Below are 24,022 nucleotides of genomic sequence, written 5' to 3'. Positions count from 1 at the left end.
TGTTTGATTGACTTAATCAACTGATATCAGTTTTCAGACAGTTGATTGGTTGAATCGTGTGCTGTTGATTGGTTGGAACAAAAACCTGCAGACACACAGCCCTTTATGGCATAGTCTGGACATGCCTGGACTAGACAAAGCTTCTACAGAGCAACAGAAATAAATAGATTTTGAGATATAAAATCAGTGTTATCGTTATTAGCAACTGTTACTTTATCGTGACTGTTTTCTTCTATCTTAAGTGTTTGGCTGATATGTGATCGATTAGCTGTTAAAACTACACCTCGAGTATAATGGCAGTGGTTTCAAAATGCTTCCGTATTTGACTAATTCTATAATAATATTTCAGGAAAATATGTGTTTATTGAAACTTTATTGTGATTTTGGTCAGTTGTACAGTAAAACAGTGGTGTAAGGTTTTCAAGAAAGAACTTGTTCTGTACAACCCACTTCAAATAGATGCAGAATCAATACTACCTATTAGTATATAAAAATGTCCAAATCACGTAAGGGATTATGAAGATTATGAAGACCCCACAGAAATAGAATTTGAGTTCTACGGCAGGACAACAATCTTCTTTTCCAGTTTTTGCTGGGGAAAGATGAACCTCCTCATGATGTCATCAAGCTCCTCCAGAGCCAGCTGAGCGTGGAGCACTGCAACCTCATCTGGATCCGAGCGGACCACCCACTTTAGAGCTCGGTACAGATCCAACAAAACATCACTGAGAACCTGGAGAGGTCAGAGGGGGGAGACAGAGGTTACACTGCTGAAATGACACTAGACTGGTCTGTAGACTGGAGAGAATGTTTGTAATGCATAATTCAGGTAATAATTTGAAGCCTAATATGAAGAAGAGAACTCTCATAGATGTTCTGAAGTACCTCCCATAACTCCTGTCCTGATATAATCCATGGAAAGACTTCAGAGATAACATTTAATGATAGCGCTAGTGACAGTGAGTCTGTACTATTCTCAACTATCCTGCCTCTAACCACAGCTATTTGTTCATTCAGTCTTGCTCCTTCCTGTGTCAAATATCGTTGTTAGTTTTTTTTTTATCACATTTAGTCAACGTCATCCTGCTTTTTAAAGTCAAGCTTTATTTGACTAAAAGTCTGGACAGTTTAGTCTTTTCTTAGTCAAAGAAAACTAACTATTTTTGTATAGCTCTAGTCGATGATAGCTGTTGACATTATAGTCTTTTTTAGAGATTTTGGCAATGTTTTTAGTTTTTGAAACTACATTTTAGTCTTGTCTATTTTAAATGGTAAATGGACTGTACTTATATAGCGCTTTTCTAGTCTTTTGACCACTCAAAGTGCTTTTACACTACATGTCACATTCATCCATTCACATACATTCATACACTGATGACAGGGGCTTCCACACAGAGTGCCAACCTGCTCATCAGGAGGAAGCTAACCATTCATACATTCACACATCGTTGGCACAGCAACGGGAGCAATATGGGGTAGAATCTTGCCCAAGGACACATCAACATGTGGACTGGAGAAGCCAGGAATCGAACCGCCAATCTTCCCATTGGTGGATGACTGCTCTACCTGAGCACACAGCCGCCCCATTTTAGTCAACAATATTGCATGTTGATATAAACACGGTTAGTATTTAATGACGTTGCTGCTGTCTTGTCATTGCCTCATTTTAGTCATGGAAAAAAAGGTTGTTAATGTACATATTTAGTCATAGTTTTCAACTCCTACACAGGAGGCGTTCAAGTACAGTGTTGAGCATGGGTCACCAGCGTTTTAGAAGTGCTCAGAACCCAATACAAAATTAGTTATATTCATAAAATAGAGGAAAATAGATTTTTTTAAAAAGATGCTTTGGGTTGCGTTTATGCACGTGTAGCATACATGACACATGAGCTGGTACGCAGCTCGTATTATAACTATTGATTAACATAAAAGCGCACCATTCCTTCAGACGTGCATGACACAGATGACTGAAAAACACAGTATACACACAGTGTTAGACAACACATGCATATAGACAAATCAAACAACTAAAGAGAACTTCACCAATTTGACAGCACAGATGTGGCATTTAGTGAAAAAAATGCTTATGTTGTGTTTTCTAATGTATTCTAAACTTGTAGTCTTTTTCCATGTTTGCAGTGTTTTTTAGTATTTGGTTGTGTGTTATATATCCGCAGTGCATTTGTGCAATTGGTTTTGTTTTCTGTATTTTGTTGTTTTCCCTCATTTACTTCAGTCTATTAGCATGTGTTTACTTTAAGTTCCGGTGTGCTGAACTCTCAAGGCCACTGAATCCCCTGCTTCACCTAGCCTAACCTCTGTGCTGTGGTTCACATTACTCTGTGTATTATTAACCCTGTACATCTGGTGGAGTCCAGCTGTTCTAGTAATGACAGGACCTGGCCTGGGACCAGCAGCTGGACAGCTGACTGGAGTCGTGGCAGAGGCTCAAAAGCCACATCGCACTTGAGCCAGTGGCCAGCAGCTCATGTAGGTGTGTTTCCACTGAGCTACCATATGAGGAAAATTATATTTATTTACTGTTTTGTTGCAGCTGAGTCTACAGATGAAAAATGAGAGACTGCATTCACTTAGTTTTTTTCCAGGATGACCTAAATGTGAATTTAGCAGTGTGCATGTGATGCAGTTGAAAGGATAAGGTTGATGCTTATTTTCATCTATAGAAACCCATAAAAAGACAAAAAACTACATTTTGTTCTGCTGAAAGGTAGCCAAAGCCTGTGTTAATCCCATGGTGACATATTTTTTTTAACTGGGTCTCAGAAAATGTGTCAGAGTGAAAGCTGACTGAGCTGCTGTCTGACCAAGCATCTCATTGACTTTCACCAGAGAACTTGGAAAAATGTGTTTTTAGTTTGATGAATCCATTCTTTCTTCAGGTTATAAAAGTGTTTCATGATTCCACTGCATTCATTCTTTAAACCCACTGAGTTATGGTTGCAAGGATTTCACTTTATAATACAATTTGATGCATCAATGTTTTGTTCTTTATAATTCTCCATAATATATTTAACCACATATTTGAAGCTTTTAGTTAACTACTCCACACTATGTTCCATTTGTTGGGTGCATTTGCTTGATTTGCCTTACAGCATTAGGAATCAATGTAGTGTTGTAACCTTATTCCCAACTGGAGGGTATTTGCAGTTGTCAGGGGGGTGACTACAACTAAATTCAACTAACAAAACTAAAAAGAAGAAAATGTGATTTTATTAAAAGAATATTTTCTAAAACTTTCCAATCAACATCAACAGAAAGCATGGAATATTAAAACTGAGGACCGAACGTTACAGTGGTAAAGACAGAGAACTGGTGTGAGTGTAAAACATGGTGTTTGGAGTGTCTTTCCTGTGCTTTAGAAGCTCACATTCAGTCTATAATCCTAGTGAAGACCACAGGGAAACTGAAACTAGATTACAGGACCTGTCGTGTTTGTCTCTCTCTCTCAAAAACACCCCTTGAACCACAATTTTCAACCAGCCCAAGAAGAGCAGGACAGCATGGAGTCATTTTGTATACACTAATATTTAGTTGGTGCCAGAAGTGTCCTTTAGGTTATACTGGACTGTGTTGACCCAATCCATCCAACAGGAGACATTCTTAAACAGTGGTTCACATGGTAACACTCCAGTGTCTTCACTCACGACTCTGAACTTTTGGCCTCTGTGTAGGTGCTGACACCCACCTGCTTTGACCTTAAACTGCTCTCAGTCACTGACCAAAGTACACAGTAGATTCAACAGGTTATAGCAGATCACTGTTAAAGTACTTCTGACCTCTGTGTAGGTGTAGGTGTTGACACTCACCTGCTTTGACCTCAGTCACTGACCAAAGTACACAGTAGAATCAACAAGTTATGGACCATCGCAGTTAAAGTATATGCACCTCAGTGTCTGTTTTTCATGTTCTTATTTGTTAAATGTGTTGTAATTATTAACCTCTACAAGTCAACAACATCATTTACTCTGTTTTGGAGATATTCTGTTGAATTGATGCAACAATTTATTCATTTGTGTCTTTTAATGTAAAATAGACGGTGCACAAGAGTGTATGGGTTTCATGCGTACTAGGTCGTGTGTGTGTGTGTGTGTGTGTGTGTGTGTGTGTGTGTGTGTGTGTGTGTGTGTGTGTACCTGGGTGGTTTTGTCACTGAGGCCTCGGAGCAGCAGGGCGATAACGTGGACGGCAGCTCTCCTCACCTCTGCTTCCTTCTCTGTCTTTATCAGAGCAGTCAGACAGGAGCTCAGCTGCACAACAAACACACACACACACATTATACCACAGTAATTTACAGTAGTGAGAACATCTGGAGCTGTGTTGTATTTCACATGACACGTGGCTGTCACAAAGAGTCTGAGTCAGCTCCAGGCCGACACTGCTGAGGTCGGTCCCACAAATGAACTGGATCGATTGACGTATTGGTCAGACATTTAAACCAACATGGGCCCTTCATCTCTCGTTGCATGCACGCACGCACACAGAGTCAGGGTAAAAAAGTGAAAGTGGGCAGGTTCATGAATAAGCATCCCTGTTCATTAAGCTGACAGTGCTGCTTATTCATGCCAGCAGGCTACAGCGAAACCCCCCTAACCCCTACCCCAACACACACACGGCAGCATCTTTATTTAAGCCTCCAACCACTGCAGCAGCCTGGGACCCACACATGTAAATGTGGATTGAGTTTCTGTCCACTCAGACTCTGATCAAAGTGACTGAGCGTGTTTTCATGTTTGAGCTGCTCACTCTTTCTCCCTCTTTCTTTTACACACACACACACACACACACACACACACACACACACACACACACACACACACACACACACACACACACACACACACACACACACACACACACACACACACACACACACGCCCTTTGCCAAATCTGTTATTTCCTTATAAGAGTAAACTATACAGTGCATTATTAGATTTACACTAAAGCTACTTATAAAAGAAAAAAAAAGGGACAAACTGAATATTTTTCTGAATTTTGAAAACTATTTAGTCTTTGTCTTCGGTTTTAGAGTTTCAACATTTATGCAACATAATGCATCTGCATTTTGTTGTGCTTACTTGCAATCTAAAATGTGCTGTCCTATCACCAGCACTGATTTATAATATAGATTAAAGTGTTGACTAGAACTTCATTTGAGCTGTCATGATGTATGACTTTGATGGATAAGGTATTTTCTGCAGCCACTTTTACTGTTGCAGAGACCCAGATCCATCAGCAGCAGCATCGAGGGGTTCATGTCTGCGAGCTCTCCCTCTCTCACCTCTTGTGCCAGTGGCCCCAATGCGTAGTCCAGTCTCTGACAGAGCTCCCCCAGGTTCGATAGACTGCTGGCTCGTACGCTTTGGTCCACATCTCTGGTTCCTTGCAGGAAGGCGGCCAGCAGGGGACGACCGAGGTGGGGCGCAAGCTCCCCTGGAAGAGGAGGAGGAGAGGTAAGTTGTCAGGTACTATGTCTCATATGCATTCACAGTGCTAAAATATAGTCAAGTATTTATCAGGTACAATGACGGTGAGCAGATGAGAGTGGGCTCTCTCAGGATCAACACACCAGGATTTGGGATTCTGCTATTATGCCATTATATTATCATTATATCAGTGGTATGAAATGTTCTTCAAATGACAATCATATCGTTTAGCGTGGTTATTTCTGAGACAATATATTCTCCAATAAATGTAGTTATCATGACAAGTCTAGAGACGTGCAGAATGTGTAGCTAAAATCAAAGACAGTTCAGAACAACTCTGTAACACCAAAATGATGAGACAAAAAACCCCAAAAGAGACGAGGTAACTGCTGTAGAAGGGAGGTGGGAGGTGAGTAGTGAGTTAGTTTAAAATGAAGTGTTGTTTACAGTGTAATCAGTTCAACAGGCTGCGTTTGTGGTTGACTGTTACATCGGCAGGCATACAAAGAACAGAGCTGACTGCAGCTGCTCCTGCCAAGCAGCAGGGGAGAGACGCCAACTGCCTCCATGGAGAGGAGACAACCAGATGACTGGCTAGTAGTAGTAAGACCTGCTTGACCTGCGTGTGTGTGTGCGCATGCGTGTCACAAGATTGAGTGTCTCAATAGACTGTCGCGGCTCTACTAGATCTAATGAAAGAGAATGGCTGTGTTTGAATGAGTGTGAGTCAGCAGGTTTATCAGCCGCCGGTGATTTACATACACACACATACACACCTGGGTAAACAGATGTAACACTCCCCCAGCTGTTACTGAATTAGCTGATCTGTATTTAGTTGAATTTAGTTGTATTTAGCTTCATGTCTTTATGTTAAATCATGTGCTGTAATGTTACTTCATGAGAGCTCTGCAAGTTTCTTCTCTGCAAGTGCAATACGCCAGGAAACCAGGAGCAGAGCAAAGCCGAGCCAAACATTCATTTATTCAACATTTACTCAACCAGGCCGGTCAATTAAGAAAACCTTCTTATTTACAAATGACAGCCTGGCAAAAGGCAAATCTTGGCCACTGCGGGGGGGTTCAAGACAAACACAGAGGCTCTCTAGATGTCTGTGCGGCAAACTGGAGCTCCATCCAATCTTGCTGCAAAGATATAAACCCCCCGATTGTCCTGGGGAAGTGGTACGATGGCAATCTGGCAGATAAAAGCAGTGAAGGGAAAAAAAAAAAAAAAACAGAACAAAGTTTTCTATCAGGGGGGAGGTTGTGATACACAGGGTCCCCTCTGAACACAGATCTGCAAGCAAAAACAAGACTGCACTGTGGCTTTTGTGGTGTGGTAGTTACATGCTGATAGCTGTCCACCAATATGCATGTAAACAAACACGGACACAGACAAACAGACATATTCTCATTATGTTAGGGTTTAAAGTCAAATGACTATGGCATTTTGAGCATATACAAGTGTTTTAAACATTTCTTATTCTCTCTGACAACCCTTCACATATACTCATGGGTCTCCCTCAGCTCCAGATTCTGCAAACAAGAACCAGTATCAACTTACGTTTTGTGACTCTTGCCATAACAAACAACGAATGCTATCTGAGAAAGAGCTGCGAGTTTTAAAGAGTAAGGTGAGTGGTCCTTTTAGAGTTATTATTAATATGCAGCTACATATCGGCTTATGATGGAGTTTTAGAAGTGCTACAAGATTTATTTTTTCTAAAAAAATCCATAAACATGTTGCATATTTAAAAGGTACAATATAGTCTTGAAGCTGTATTAACTGTTCTTGGCCACTTGGGGGCAGCACAACAAGATGAAAACACAATAATGACATATAAAGTTGTCATGGCTGATGTGTTAGCAAAAAGCCTATTTACGCATCCAGAAACCGAAGCTGTGTTTATGTCCCCCTGATTAATGTAATCCCAATATTCACTCTAGCTCTATTTTGGTCTCCACTAACTCTCGCAGCTAAATGCTCCGTTTTGTTCACAAGCTAGTTGCTGATTCTGTGTGTCTGCTGTTTGGTGCAGGGCAGTGGATTTATTGGAGCTTTATTGTGGAAAATAGCTGTCTGAAGCAGGATCATGAGAGAGATGGAGTGAACCAAACAGCCAAGTTGGGAGCCGTACAACAAAAACAATGAGCTGAAAGATGTTTAAAAGTTCTTGAAAGCTGAGGGAACTGCCCTTCAGGAGTCGGGATTTGTCACTATGAACGACACCTTTCACATTATTTAATCCATAGTTACTATAAAGATATTGATTAGTGCAGCTTTAACTCAATACAGACTTAGGCCTGGCACGATAGTTACGTTATCGACTTATCGTTCAATACATGGACACGACCTCGACCATTTTTGCTGACCTACGACTCCTGAAGCTCTGAGCCAAGTTCTTGTGTATTGTTTGCCAGCTGCTGATTAAAGTGAAGCGGTTAGCCCTGAAGTTAGCCACAATGGGTTAGTCTAGCTTGGCCAGGCTCACTCAAGGTGGACCAACCTTTAAGGTGGACCAGCTATTTTCATTGTAGTGATAATCTCAGCTAAACTTGTTTCGGTTTTCCTTTTTTAATACAGAAAAGGAATGATGTTTATATGAACTGTTTAACTCATAAAATCCCCTTTTGTGAGCATCACTCACCCCAACATATAAAAGTGCCTCCTGATATTCCTAAAAATCTAATCCTAAATTCTTCTAAAACTCTTCACTCCAACTGACACCCAATTCCCCAAATAGGTGAACCAATTTTACTTTCAACTGAAAAATAAAATGGTCTAAAAATGACAATAATATTGTTTATTGCTATTATTTCTGGGAAAATATATCGTCCGACAAAAGTGGTTGTCATGACAGGCTTATAGAGACTGTGCAGAGCAGCAAAGTGGGAATAGTTACTGGATAAAAAAGTGACAATCAGTCAGTAGGAGCTAATCTGTGATTTTTGGTTGGAGTTAAATGCTGAAATTATTTGAAAAACTGTTTATCTATTTAGCCAGAACACCAGTGCTGTATCCTCTGCTAAAGCACAGGTTTTGGTTTTGGTCTCTATAGAGGCACGATGGTACCAAACCTGAGAAAGTCACTGCTGAGACAGTGGCAGCACAAAACTGTGAGTTGACGCCTTCGAAGCAGACGGTAAAATGGGTATCCAGTGAAGTGCGGTCATACATACAAACATGAATGTGCTCACCCATAGCCCTGCTCGCCCTCATCAGGACTTCTCCTATTTTAAGGCGGGTCTCCAGGGAGTGGTCCTTGTCAGACGTAGGCAGTGAGGGGCCATGTTGGAAGTCTTTTAGGAGCTTCTCCAAGATCCTTTCAGGGTAGGCATCAGCCAGTGTAGCCAGTCCTGCAGACAGTACACACTCAGTCCATCTGCCTTCAAGAGTTTACTGAAAACTGATCCAGTTAATATTAGCAGACCATAACTCTAGATTAATAATGACAAAAATCAATGTGAGCATCACATTTGGCCAAGCTGCACCATTGTATTACCTTGAATGGCTGACAGGTAGATGAATGAGTCTTCATGCTCCAGGTTTTCTAATAAGAGCTGGAGGAGACATAATCTGATTAATCACCACACATACACTGGTGTATATATGAGCCTCAATGGTACCTTACTGGTAATATTCTGCCATTTCTGTGAGAAAAACATCAAACATATCACCGACATGGACTTCCCTGTTGACCAAAGAGGATCAATACTGGCACAGCGCTGAATACATTAAAACACTGTGAGACTAAGTATCAAAGGGAATAATCCAAACATTACCCCCAGGTACTGTAAGGGGGTCTTTGGGTTGTATGATGGGAGAACCCACCCAAAATATGGCACAAAAGAGAGAAAAATCAATATCTACTGCTGTGTCAGTAGGGGGTGGATGGTTATCTTAGGTGCACACAGTGGGGGGGCTTCTCATTAAAGAGAATATTTAATGAGTGGTTATCCTTTCTTGCCCGTACCATCTTAACAAGTCCCGAGAGACCACTATTGTCCCTTCTGACCCATCGGGTAAGAGGTTCAACTGCCTCATTTATTATTTGCTCAGGAGACAAAGACAATACCTCCACCTACAGTTACAGCTTCCTTACACACACATACAGCAGCATCCACCCACCTGGAAGCATCTCCACACAGCTCCTCCAGTGGCTGCTCGAACCCAAGTCAACTTTTGCCATTATACAACTAGGCCTGTCATGATAACTACTTTTGTTGGATGATATATTGTCTCAGAAATAATCGCGGTAAAAGATATTATTGCCATTATTGTCATTTTATACCACTGATATAATGATAATATAATAGCCTAATAATGGAAGGGGGGTGGGGGGTGGGATTGGAGAGTGAGCGCTACGCTTCTGTAAAAACACAGACTGCCATTATGGTTGGGGACAGAGTTATTTACCTTTAATTCTTCTGCAGTCTCCACTCAGGACGTACACAGTGAGGAATGGAGGACACTACTTGTTTAGTCAATGTGACATGATTAACCTCTTAGCTGCTAATATGAAGTGTGGCAATATTGAGGTCAAAAACTGATCAAAGTAATCATGTCCATGTATCATATGATAAGTCCATATACAGACATCACAATGTTGATAATTACATTATTGTATTGTAAGTCGATAACGTAATTATTGTGACAGGCCTAAACACAATGTAATGCTGTGTTTTTGCCAGATGACCTGGGACGACTTATCTATTTTGAACAAACTTTTTCTGTGATGAACATCAATAAAACAAAACTGCATTCCAGGCTCACACTGATACATAACATTGTTGAAATTGCACTCATTTTTCTTAAGACATCTCAGACTGTTCATCTGTTTTGTAAATAGGTGGTTTATAATAGTAAAGTTATAATATACACCATATATTATGTATAGCTTATTATGCAGTGGTTTGACTGGTCCGGACTGTATGTGGCCCTTGAACTAAAATGAGATTGACCCCCCTTGCTATAGAACATCAGTTTAAAAAAATAAAAATAAAATAAAATTAGCAACCATCAGTTATAGTAGTAATTATAGTATTTACTAAACAACAGTCTTGTGATGTGAAAATGTCTGTATACCATTGATGACTACATTCATCAATAAAAGACACACTGGTGAGGGTTGAAAATGTTTTTCTATTAATGTAATTACTGTCCCCACTTTATTCTGAAATGTGATTTCTGACACAATTCAGCATTTTATTCTGAAAGACAAAGACTACAGATTACACTTGACCCAGATCTCTCCTGGCCCGGTCTGTAGGGGATTTGGTGCACAGAAGAGATAAGAGGATGCCCATAGAGGGAGCATGTATCAGGGCCAGAGAGGCTGAGGATACCCACTGAAGATGGATAATACACCATACTGGTACTGAGAAGCTGTTAAATAGGGCCAAACCTTGTGCCACTGAACATTATACACAATATTGTTATAATTGATATGATTGTTTAGCTGACATGATTGTTTAGCTGACATGATTGTTCAGATTTACTTACTAGGAGCTGAAATGCGGAGACATTTCAAGACCAGTATCGGGGTATTACATTTAGGTAAGCTACTTTGTTGTATTTCTTTTTTCTTCACCATACCTTTACCTTTTTTTTAACAGCTACATTTACAAATGCACAGAAGCTGATATATGATATGAGCGACTTACAATGAGGACCTTCTCCTGGGCCTGGACAGCCTCTGGGTCACTGTTTTGCACCATCCGGGTCAGGGCTCTCAGGGCAAACGCTCTGGTTGGCACGTCCGGGTCACATGCCTCTAGCAGCCAATCAGAAAAGGTTTTGGTAGGAGGGGATAGGTCACTGCTGCCAGAGCTCTTTCCTCCACTTTTTGGACTTGTTCCTGCTGCAGACCCTCCAGAGGATGCAGGGTGTCCTGTGTGGGTGCTGCTGGGTGTGTTAGTGTCCAGGGGAGTAGAGAGACGACTAGTCTGTGAGTTGTTTGCTTCAGTATGTATCTTTTTCTTTTTCTTTAAAGGCACACTGTTGTTCTTGTTTGGTTTTGTCTCACAGTCTTTTGAATTGTGAGCAGTAGTGGCGGCGGTGAGGTTTTCAGGCTGGTAAGCACCGTGGGTGGCAATGACAGCTCTGAGGTTTGAGGCCAGTTCCTGGACGACCACCTCAGGGTGCTTCTGAGATAGTGTCTCCAGTGGTGAAAGCAGCCTCGACATAGAAGAGTAATCCTCAGCAGTGAGCTGGCAAATTCAACAAAGGAAGAAAGGTTTGTTAGGACAGTGTAAAGCTTTACATAGAGGATTTTAACATTTTTATTAAATATAACACAAATATTATTGTTTATATACTGAATTATATCATCTCTGTGTATCTACAGTCTGACAGATCTCCTAATCCTTTTCTTTTTTGAATGTTTCCTCATGTTTAAATAGGTCTTTACCATTAAAGGAAGAGTTTGCAATTGTTCAAGTCTGTAAAACAGTCAGAGGCCCAAAATGAACATGTAAACGTGTTTTCTTGCTGTAATCATTCCTCCTGTTCATACTGACCATTAGAAGATCCCTTCATAACGCACTTACAATGTAAGTGATGGAGGACAAAATCCACAGTCCTTCTGTGTAAAAATGTATTTAAAAGTTGATCTGAAGCTAATATGAAGCTAATATGAAGCTTCAGTCATCTAAACGAGTCAAATCAAGTCTTCTATGTTTCAACGTTACAGTGTTTTTAGTGCCAACGTATTTTTGTTACTATACTTCCACCACAGCTCAACAGGGAAACACTTACAGGGAATTTGATGGTAAAAAGACTGTAAATGTGTCAGATATCACTTGATATGACTAACTCACACTGATGAAGCTCAATAGAAGCTTCTAATATACTTTTAAATGACTGTGTGGACACACTGTGGATTTTGTCCTCCATCACTTCCATTGAAAGCACATTTGAAGGAGATCTTTTAATAGTCAGTATGAACAGGAGGAATGATTACAGAGAGGAAAACCTATTTCACTGTTCACATGGACACCTGACTGCTGCTTTAAGACACACTTGAAAAATGGTGAACCTGTCCTTTAAGTTGTTGTGAACACAAGAACAAACAAATGTAAAATACTGCAGGCAACAAATGCCACAGAAGAAGTGGAGCCCGGATTTTTTATGTGTTAAAAATATGAAGAGTGAGAGACCTTAGAGATGAAGCAGCTGACTCATCTAATAAGTAATTTAAAGAGTAACTTAAAAGTATTTAACCTGATTTAGCATTGCCCTCTTAAAACATTGACAGACTTGTGGCTGACAGTAAAAAAAAAAAACAATGCAACTTGACCACCAACAATTAGCTCAGAGATTCAGGTGTGTAGCAGTAAATGTAGCCTAGAGCTGCTAGAGATGAGAGATAAGCAACAGGCCACAGAGTCCTTTGTAAATCACTCACTTTAAATGTGGTGATTGGTCATGTGACCCACGTGTATTTATCACAACTGTGGATGCTCGTGCAATTTTGCTGAGTGAACCTGAAGAAGTTACAGGTGAAACGTGCTGTTCACTCCTAATAGAGTCACAGTAAAGGTACTGGATGTGCTCTTTACGTATATAAATGTATTTAAAGAGCTGAAGCCAACTGTTTCCTTTTATAAAGCAGCAGATGTAGTTTTCAGCAGCGAGTACCTGAGGTGCAGACAGCAGAGTAGCCACCAGGCCCATCCCCATACTCAGCGTCTGACTCTCTACTGGGTTTCCAAGACTGGGACTGGAGGCCTGACCCAGACCCACACAGGCCCTCTGAAGAAGGGACACCATGAAGTCCACCACCTGGAGGAAATGACAAACAGAAACATGGACACAAATCATTCACACAAAGAAACCTGAGGGCCAGAATATAGACGTGAATCCTCAGATGGTAATTGTAGATTGGCTATAATGAATAAATATGATGCTAGGAGCTAAATGTAATACTACTAGAGTCTGACACTTGTTCAAACCTTTTCAGGAAGTTCCCAGAAAACACTAAATCCTTATAAAGTCATCCAAAAGGTAAAACGTCTATAAATAAGAGCTTATCCAGTGAAGCGAGGCCAGTTTTTTATCTGAGACGTTTTTTAATCTGTGAGGGAATGTTTGTGGGGCCAACACAATCAGCCAGCCAGCCAGCCAGCATGCATGTTCACTCACAAAATATCCATACAGCCTCCCTTCTCAACCCCTTCCTCAACAACTGCACAGAGCCACTATTCTATTTCTGTGCAGCAGCATGACTCAACGTGGCCTGCTTCCATTAAAACAACTCCCGCAGGAACACAACAGATTTTAAAAATATGCTGAAAACAGAGCGATACATTCCCACAAGGAGGAATTAACAGCAAACAGGGCGTGACACGTGCCTGTTGCATTTCTTCAGACAGTAGGTTTAACATAAAAAGGGTAACAAAATGCAGATGGCAACATCAGTCTCATTAAATATAGTCCTTAAACAAAACAAGCACACATCATGACTTTAGGACACAGAGACTGGTCACAACTAGGCCAGATGTTCATGCAGGGTCCTCTGTGACGTTGGGGTTTTGTGACTCTTGCGTGTGGGGTTGAGCACAGATTACCACAACTTCATCTTCTGTTGTTTCCTAGATGCTCATTTATGTTTGAGTGTAAACGAGCTGAGAATGAGGCTGTTCTTTATTACTGATTCTGTTATAAATGGGTCAGAGCAGCTACAATGAGCACAGCAAAAGTCACCTTAGGCTAGACGTTCCAAAAACACAGTGACTTGAAAATGAAAAATAAAAAAAATATGAAGAAAAATAAATAAATAAACTCAAAATCAAACATTCACTGAGGCCTGTTTTTTTATGAATGTAAAATGACTAAAATATACTATATTAAAAAAAAATATATATATATAACTTTTTTAATTTGTACTGTAAATGTTGTTGTTGATTGAACTAATTGCAGTATTAATTCATTGTTTTTATGTAGTATCACTGGGTGACACACCTAATCACATTACTTATGTTGACACACACAAAAAAAAAGTCATCACTAGCTTATACTACATGTGCATGATGCATAACGTGATATAATAATAATAAATAAAGTATATACAAAATAATGTAAAGTGGCCACTGAGATTAACTGCCTCATCTTTCTAATATCTTCTAAGCTTTTTCAAAGTCATTGTAGAGAGTCGTCTACATCATTGATTGGGTTCAAGATGGCTGACTGTACTCCAGGCTTTATGAAATGCTGTCCGTGATGTACATTGTTTTATATGAACTGGTTGGGAGATTTTTAATCAATTTTTAATTAATTTTAGTCTTCACATATTTTTTGCAATAACAATAAACAATTTTACATATTCCCAAAATGCATTTATCATGTTTTATATTCAAGACGTGCTCGTATGGACAATAAAGTTAAAGGTAAAAAAATGAACATTAAAAAACTGGAATTACATTCAAAATCAAACCTGGCAAAGCACTGATGTCCTCATGAACTGTGTGCTGCTCAAACACTCAAATCTCAATGGAGATTGCTGTCTGCTTTGGTTCTACACCACGGTTGCTAAGGAACCTGGATTTCACATTGTGGCGTTTCTGCTCATTCTGTCTCACCTGTGTGTTTTTCCTCAGCAGCACAGTATGCTCCACACACTCCACCATCACAGCCAGCACCTGAAGCAAAGCCAGCCTCTGACCTCGCCTCGCCGCCCGACCCAGCAGCTGCTGCTCCACCTCCAGGAGCGTCATGGCTGACACATCTAACTCCTGTTTCTCTTCCTCTTCCTCCTCCTCGTCTTCCTCTGCTGCCGCCCAGCCGGTCAGCTCCTGGGGGGGGGGGAAATAAAGAAATGAGGGACAGAATAAGTGTTAGTTCTTCAAGAAAAAATATTCCTTGACTGAAACGAATAAAAAAGAAACCTTTGAAAATTATGTTGAAATATTTTACATTTTCGGTCAATGAATAAAGAAAAAAAAGAAAGACGGACAAATGGAGTAATTACTGCCATGACAATGCTGGAATTAATGGGGCAAAGGACTGTCCAGCAGACGGCTGTAATGCAACATATGCCAATATGCCAACTACCATAAAACTTAACAGTAGAAGAAGATGAAGATGAAGAAGAAGAAGAAGAAGAAAAGACTGATGAGATAGACTCCATGAGTGAATGATGGCAGTGCTTCTTTGAAGGAACAGATTTATGGACTTAATTCATATCCAGTCCATTTAGAATTATTAAAGAAGCAGTAAGAAAACAGCTGGACAAACTAGAAAGACATATGCAGGCAGCACGGCCTGAGCACAGTCAAATGGACGCTGTGTGTGTCAACAAGTAAATACTGCCTTCTACACTAATCAACGCTTGTAACCATGGTAACTGCACACAACAAGATAGCAACGTCTAGTCTAAAATTTAAAAAGGTTAAAAAAAAAAAAAATTTCGGGACAGAAAGCCAATAAACAACATGGGTGACATCATATTTGGACTATAGACCAGAAAAATGCAACCAGAGAGGTGAAACTCAAGTTAATACAGAAGTGACTAAAAATAAAATGGGCCTATTTGATATGCCATATTTACCTTACATGGATACCAAATAGATGGACCAAATATAGTGTCACCCATGTCGTTTATTGGATACTCCTCTTGCCTCCCTGCTTGTCTGGGATACTGATTGGCCTGAAGTCACATCTTGGTAGATACCCCATTGGCTGATAAATGCCTGGACATAATTGGTTATTTTTTGTATATTTTTATTACCCTTTTACATTTTTTCTGCTTTTTAAAGAGCCTATTTAAATACTGTTTGCAATGTGTTTTATGAATACCCCGATGAAGGCCACAAGGTGAAACATGTTGGTCTATTAATAAAGTTGTTCTGTACAGTGTTGCTGGAGCTTTGACTTTTTAGACTTTTTCCCTACTCCGTGCACCTTGGAAGTAGGTGAAGTTGTGCCAGAAACCTCTACTCTGCTTCAATAGCTGTAGTCTAAACTAAAAGACTAAAAATAAAAAACTATGGAAAAACACTGACACTGAGTTATCACCAACAAAATCAACTAAAATGTCTTTAATTTTTAAAAAACTACAAATAACAAAGATCAAATGAGTAAAAATGTTCTGAAATCTAAATCAGGCGCCAGAATGAACACTGCTCACCTGCAGCAGCTCCAGAAAGAAATCTCCAGGTAAGTCGCTGTCTTTGAGTTCAGCCAGCAGCTGCATCAGACATTCCAGCTTCCACTGCTCCCCTGACAGCTTCTCATACAGAGCGTCGTCCTCGTCACTGAGAAACAACAACAGAGCAGTGAGGGATGACATTGAGAGATGAACAGAGGACAGTGATCATCGCTGAAAACAACAGGAACAGAAGAGGGGATGAGATAAATGATTTACAATATGTTATTTGATCTTTCACGGAGATCACTTGTAGGAATGCGTAAGTCACCTGCAGCCGTCTCTGCAGCTGAGCCTTGCTCCTCCATCGCTGCCCGGGGTGAAGTGGAAGTCCGCTGCCACCTTGTTCTTCGGCTCCTGCAGGTCTGAGAGCTGCCTCAGTGCCGGCAGGGCTGCAGATATCTCAGCGTGGCGCAGATACCACTGCAAGATCTCCTGACAGGGGGCGCTGTGGAGCACGGAGCACATACACACATTTTGCTCATTTTCTGTGTTATAATGTGTTTCCAACAGTGCCAGTTTCAGGTTTCAGGATGTTTGAAAGTCAATAAACAGAGACTTTACTTGGTCATTATATGGAATTCATGATTTTTATATATTCAGACGTTATTTTGTCTTTCTAATATAAACTGGTCAGAAATAAGTAAAAGGGCTAAGTAATTTAGTGTAGTTCTTAGCAAATGCTACTCAAACAAGAGGAAATCCTGCATTTGCTGGGGATTATTTTCAGTGGTGGATTAATCCACGTTTGGCGCTCTAGTGAGTATTTCTGGCGGCAGGACAGTGTGTGCAGTTGTGTGTGTTCATGGTAATAAAGGAAGAAGTCTCTTCCATGATTTTAACAATGTTAGGACAAAAATGGAGCTCTATGGAACAGAGGAATAACAGTTATCAGGCTTTGATACACACACAATACTTGGCTCTGCTCATGGGAAAATTATAAATTATAGGTATATTATAGATTATTGACAGCTTTATTTTTTTTAACTAGATTAAATTTAACACAATTTAATCAAAGTTAAACTTAGTTAAAGCATAATTTTCACAATGTCAGTGTTTTCTCATTCTTGTCTTCTGGGTTTCATTTTTTAAGAATATAGAAGGTGACTGTGACCAATTATATTTATTATAAATATTATGCACCAAAATCATTTCTTAAAAACATTTCCTTCTTCTAACTTCATTACCATCAGACAGCAAGTAATGTCATGGTTATGTTGAATGTTACGTTACTGAGTGGACCGGTACATGAAAATCTTCTCTAATAACAAGAGAAAAGATTACCGTAGGTGGGAGACGTTCTGCTTGGTGAAACAGAAGAGTGTGAAGATCACAGGAAGAACTTCTTCCAGAGCTTTTAGGAGAGGAGCAGTCGGACTGTTCCCCACCACCCAGATCTGACAGCAGCAAGAGAAACACACCAAAAACATCACCAATGACCAATCTTTTTTTCCCCTTATTATTCATAAGAATTCTGATTTAGTTTCTTATTGTAAACCCCCAAAAGTCCGGGCTGGACAATAACTCAATATTATCATTTACAGTCTTTTAACATAATCACATCATCCTGGATTTGATTTCATATTTCTCTGAAGCAGTTTTCTAATTTTTTACAGTAACGTGCAGAACAGTGAACATAGATTGGATTCTTAAATCTGTTAGCAAAGGCTTGAAATGTTACTATCCAGACCATTGCTTAGGATTCTCATGATGAACAGTGCATAATGATATTCTCCACGAAACTGAGGCATCCTGGGTAAATTATTTTAAAAGCTATAACACTGGCCGCTACAAAGTGTTGCATTATTTGTTGTTTGTATCCTTAATGTTTCCAGGCTAGCAAGTGTATCCAAGTCTGTTTATGATAGCATGTATGTCCAAACTATTCTATAAAGGGCCACGTGTCTGCAAGCTTTTGTTCCAACCAATCAAGAGCACACGTGATTCAACCAATCAGCTGCCTGAAGACTGAGATCAGCTGATTAAATGAGTCGAGTTTGGTGTGCTCCTGCTTGGTTGGAATGAAAACCTGCAGCCACATGAACCCTTTATGGAATAGTTTGGACAGTTCTGGTTCATAGTGAGTCTATTAAAGTCAGTCATCCATTAAAAGTGTTTGGTTATCTTAGTTTAACCTGCAGGAGTTTCTGAAGGCTTCTGTAATGTGGGTTTCTGCTACAGACGAATGAAAATGATGTCTAACTGCCAGGAAATAGTGTGAGAATGTGACTGACAGACAAGATAAAGTATTGTGGGATTTGTGTTCTTCTTTAATTGGATTCTCTCACTTTTATGAAAGAAAAAGGGAACATCTTTAAAAAGTCTTCCCAAAAACAGCTGTCAGAAAAAGGGGGGTGCTCTTATATTAGGGCAGATACGGTACTTACTCAAAACACAATATTCTCAGTGTCTTGATGACATACAGTGAGGCATTATTAAGTCCTTTTCTAGGGAATCAGTGTGCAATACAGTGGGGACTTTTGGGTTGCCTCACCTTGTACACATCCTCCACACAGCGTGTCAGCTCCCACTCCTCCACTGCAACCAGGGAAGGACCGTCATCTGGAAAACACACACATGCAGAGCAGAGTTCAGCTGTGGTGGGATCTGACTCCTCTTCTATCTGCTTTGAGATAGAGTGACGATAGCTACCGTCTGTTCTCGCTGCAAATCTCTGGACTAACTGATTAATACACCATGTTTAGGTGAAACTGAGTGGGAGAGGACAGTCGGAAATAGTGGTTCCTTTACTTATAAATAAATAATACCAACATACACTACTTTAAAGTTACATTAAGCAGCAGGGTTTTTTCTTGTAATTTAACATCAAACATGTGTGATGGTGTGCTATGTTGGCTGTGTTACTGACTGGAAGCAGTGGTGCAGCGGTGGAGAGGTGCGAGCAAAGGAGGTAGCAGGTACTTCTGGGCAAAGCTGGGCTTTTCCTCCAACACGGAGAGCGCCGCCCTGGTGGCCACACGCTGGAACTGCTGGGCTGTCAGCTTGTCTTTGAAGTGCAGGAGGTCGAGGATCTGCGGGAAAAAAAACACATAACACACTTTAAATATGCTGTCTCACCAACAGCTGAAACCAAAAACATAAAAATAAGACCCAATCTGGAAAAACTGGAATTATCATTTAAATGCAAAATATGTAATTTTCTGCCTCGAGTAGTCTCTCCATCAAAACTATGACAAAAGGGGGAGTTTGATGATGTCGTGAAGTAGCGTGGGATCATGGGAGCAACATTGCTGTCATTGCAGTCAGCTTCTCCTGGTTAGGATTCCTTCAGTGTTCATTGTTCAGGAGGTTTTCACGAATGATCCACAGATAAATGGATCCGGTGATTAAAACCAGTAAAAACACTGAACGTTAAAACTCCACGGGACTGTGAGCTGAGCTGCTGCTAACATTTGCTCGGCATGTTTCTTTAATAGCTTCAGATCCAGACGTCCAATGACTAAAATCCTTCAGTCAGTTAAAATACATAGTTAAAGTTTATCAGTGTATCATAAAAATGTGGCTTGAAACTGAATAAAAACTACAATACTCACAATCAAAGGGAATGTGACACCTGACAGATGACCAAAAGAAATGGATTGTTACTATAATTAAAATGACAGATTTTTCTGCTTTGAACATTAATGAAAATATTTGGAATAATGTAAGTACACGACTCAACAAAATATATGACATAGGTGTTGTAGTTTTTACACATTTTAATGCGGAAAAGTTACATTTTGAGCCATTACTGTGTGTGTGATTTGATTGATTTGAATTAAATGTCCCTTGTGTTTCGATCAAGACCTTTTTTCTGTCTGCACTGCTGGTTAGTGCGTTCCAGTGTGTGTGTGTGTGTGTTGATCTGACCTGAGGACAGACTTGTCTGTAGTAGCTGTCTGCTGAGGCAGACTGTTGCGGGCAGGCCACCAGGATCCTGGCCACACCGTCACATTTCCTCCAGTCTGACTCGCCCCCTAAAGGACAAAAACAGCAAGTCAGTCAGGTTTGGATTAAGCAAATTCAAAAGGTAAAATACAAGACATTAAACAAATAATAAAATCAAACGGTAAGTTGTTGCTTTTGTGCTGTAATTTTTCAGGTTAACCCCCCTCCACCCCCCTCCTGCTCACCTGTTCCTCCCTCCAGGATGGCTCTGACTACAGCCTGGACTCCATTGGGCTGTATCAGACGCTCAGACAGCAGCTGACCACACAGACGCCTCAGCCAGGCAGGAGCTGATCCAAGAGCTGCCCTGCTGCTGGAGCCACTGGAGCTTCCAACTGGTCTCGACTGGAATGAGGGACAGTACATATGAAAAGAAGCGCCACTGTGAGCCTGAAGATCAGCTGAACTGAGAATGATTACATCATTGTGGTTCACTTGAAGGGGGCAAAGTTTTTAGTTTATAAAGTTTTCAAGTTCACATTTACAGTCACTTCTTTGAGTGGGAAATGACTGTGTGCTGTTATCTGATAACTACTAACAGATGATTCTGCCATCTTCTCTTTTATACTGAAACATAGTTATTATGAAATACGATCACCATATTAATTTAAGATTATAATATGACGTGTTAATGGTATTTCATTGGTAACATATTGTGTCTACAGTTTGTTCTACTGCCCCCGAAAGGCTGAAAACAAATCAAATGTCCTCTGGCAATCCAAATTCCTTAAATTTCACTTGACAGCCAGACAGAACTAACTTACAAATGTCTCTTTTTTCAAAGGATCAACTGTAGTAAATTGGAAAATTAGAAGCATAGAAGGGTGAAGTAAACATGCAACAAAACAATGTAATTATTCAATTGCTGATGAAACAAAAAGCATTCTATTATCACCCCTAATTTCAGCTGTCTCTGCCGTAATCCTCCCCAAACACTCACACACCTGTTTGGGTCCACCTTGTAGGATGAGCAGCTCCTTGATAACGATTGGCTGGTAAACTTTTCCCAGAAGGGTTTTGAGAGCCTCTCTGCAACCTCTACGTTCTTCAGCACTGACCTCCTGAGTCTGAAATGTTTGCATGACGAAAATAATAGAATAGAATAGAAAGCCTTTATTGTCATTGTACAAGACCAACAACCAGATAAGGAGTGCTACACCTGAAAACAGTGCTGTTAGTCAATAAAAACAAACAATAATAAAACAAACCAATAAACAAGTATACAATGGGGAAACAGTGTAAGAGAATGGTGTAAAAAAAAAAAAAAAAAAAACTTAAATAGAGTATTGCACTTAATAGACTGTGTATTGCACTTAAGACTACAGTACTGCACATTAGACTGTCATTTTTAAAAGAATAAACCCTTTAAAATGTCTACCTGCATTGAAAGCATGCTGGGATTTACGACCAAAATAATACCATCACATAAATCCATAGACTTATATGAAATATTTTACTGGACTTTGACACTAATTGTAATCTAGTAATTTTTCACAATAAAGCAGATATTAAATGTCACCAACCAGCTGATAATGACTGAGGTAGCTCCTAAGTTACCTGCCCAACAGAGCATGACCGAATCAACATGTAGGTGTGTTACCTTCTCCTCCTCTGTGCTGCATCCTTCTGCACGGTGTGGCTGGTAGCCAAGCTGGCACAGTGCTGCCATCACATCCCCCAGGTGCCGTGTGAACACTAGAGTGGCGAGAGACGTCAGCTCTGCCAACTGCAACAAGACATTTGTGGTGGTCAGAAGGCGCCGTCCCACTGCCAACACCGCCCTCCCACGGACCAGCTGTTCCACCATGGCACCAAAAGCTGACCTGCGACCCAGTGGCACACCCACTCCAGGTGCCAGGTATGGGCTGAGCCCCAAAGAGACCACAAACTGAAGAGCTGCTCCCAGCGTCTTCTGCTGGGTGAAGCTGAGGACGTCAGGGGGCAAAGGTGGAGCCATCTCAGGGGTGCGTAGTTTAGCAGCAGAGGGAGCAGGGGTCTGATTGAAAAGCTCCAGTTCAGCAGAAAGGTGTCGTGCTAAGGTGAGCAGCAGAAGGAGACACTCCTGGACGAAGCCCCATGTAGTGTCCTCTGTGTCACTGGAGAACCAGTGTGCCCCGGCCATCACCTCCTCCCTCAGCCTCCTCACCTCATTAAAGCCCCCTTCAGTCTGAAGCTGCTCCAGGAGAAGAGCTCTGTTGGCCCGCAGAGCTGCCAGGAGCGCCTCCTGCTGGGAGGACTGAGCATCATGCACCTCTACACACGACAACACACACATACGTATTGTGGGTTATGTACAAATAATTGTGTAATTATAAAAGTGTTTTCTCACAACAATATTGTTCAGTACATGACTCAGCAAGTTACTGAAAATTATCAAATGAATGTATTTCAGCTCATAGACTCCTTAACTGTAGAGACTTTGCATCTCTGTCTGAACTCGTACATACTGAAAAATACATACTTTAAGTGGTCAACCTACCAACCGCAGCTAAACTTCCCTCATGGTAATATTAGGTTGTTAGCCTGTTAGGTTAACTTCACACCCTGCCAAACATCATTGAAAATAACTCAAATGTAATGTGGCTAATTGAATGTGACTCTATACTACTTCGTAATGAGTTGCAATACGATACATGTAACGTTATGATTACCCACGAAGCACTGAATTTGAAAGAAATTGTTATTAAAAGTAAGGTTGTAGCTCATTTATTAAACACAACGCTTCACATAGACACCGGTGACTTCTCATAGCGCAACTTATTCATTATTACCTCAGAATAGGTACATTAGCTGTTAGTTTATTTGTGTTATCCTCAGTCCGACAATTTACACACTTACCGCCAAGAGGTTTCGTTAGGATATTCAAAGCAGAGAGTATAGCTGACGTCATCTCGCCATTAAATAAAATAACTAACTTTATATTCCTACACAAGCCCAGAAATGATTCACTGTGTTTTCTACTATGCACTAGCCCGATGTAGCCATGCTGCTAAAAACATATTAAAATGGCGCTGGAATTTACGTCATCACGCATCCTCCTGGGGTTGGTTGGCTGACTGACGTTGCATTCATAGTACTGTTGGAAATGTCGTAATTACCAGAGGCAAGCTCATTTTGGCAGGTGTATTTTCATGACGTAGCAGCCCATTTTTAACCATTCACTTGTGTGGAATCATTACTGTTCAATCTTTTTCTTCATACTTTCACTATGATTGTAGAATAAAAAGCTGACATTTTCTTTGCAAGTTTGAGTTCATTATACACAGGGAATAATATGTAAGGTCACTGGAATCATTTTATTTGGAAAATTAAAGTGAAAAAGTTGCATACTAAAATCGAAACAAAGGCAAAATTCACATATGCAAAAGAAAAAAGAAAATTTTAGAACCTGATTTGAATTTAAAAATGTTTGCATTAGTAATGGTTGTAAACAATAGTAAAAAAAACTTCATTTCAAAAGTTACTGCAATTTGTTTACAATAAAAAT

General features: G+C 40.3%; 1 protein-coding gene across 2 annotated transcripts; it reads right to left on the bottom strand.

Annotated features, from left to right (window-relative positions):
* Positions 1-308: 308 nt before the first annotated feature.
* tango6 (transport and golgi organization 6 homolog (Drosophila)) lies at positions 309-23,511 on the bottom strand. 2 transcript variants are annotated; one of them, XM_062421118.1, is made up of 18 exons: positions 23,374-23,511; positions 22,136-22,788; positions 21,480-21,602; positions 20,721-20,880; positions 20,458-20,564; positions 19,457-19,619; positions 19,082-19,149; positions 17,872-17,984; positions 16,859-17,035; positions 16,570-16,696; positions 15,023-15,235; positions 13,083-13,226; positions 11,108-11,653; positions 8,947-9,004; positions 8,642-8,800; positions 5,300-5,451; positions 4,155-4,268; positions 309-733 (listed from the first exon to the last, which is right to left on the bottom strand). In XM_062421118.1, the coding sequence occupies exons 1-18, from the start codon at positions 23,423-23,425 to the stop codon at positions 557-559; spliced, it is 3,306 nt and encodes a 1,101-aa protein (XP_062277102.1). In that variant the 5' UTR covers positions 23,426-23,511; the 3' UTR covers positions 309-556. The 2 variants fall into 2 exon arrangements, with proteins under 2 accessions (XP_062277102.1, XP_062277103.1); XM_062421119.1 differs by having other exon boundaries at positions 21,480-21,596.
* Between the last annotated feature and the right edge of the window lie 511 nt (positions 23,512-24,022).

Source organism: Scomber scombrus, chromosome 6 (genome assembly GCF_963691925.1).
Source record: "Scomber scombrus chromosome 6, fScoSco1.1, whole genome shotgun sequence".
NCBI lineage: Eukaryota > Metazoa > Chordata > Actinopteri > Scombriformes > Scombridae > Scomber > Scomber scombrus.
This window is presented reverse-complemented; position numbering and strand designations above follow the sequence as displayed.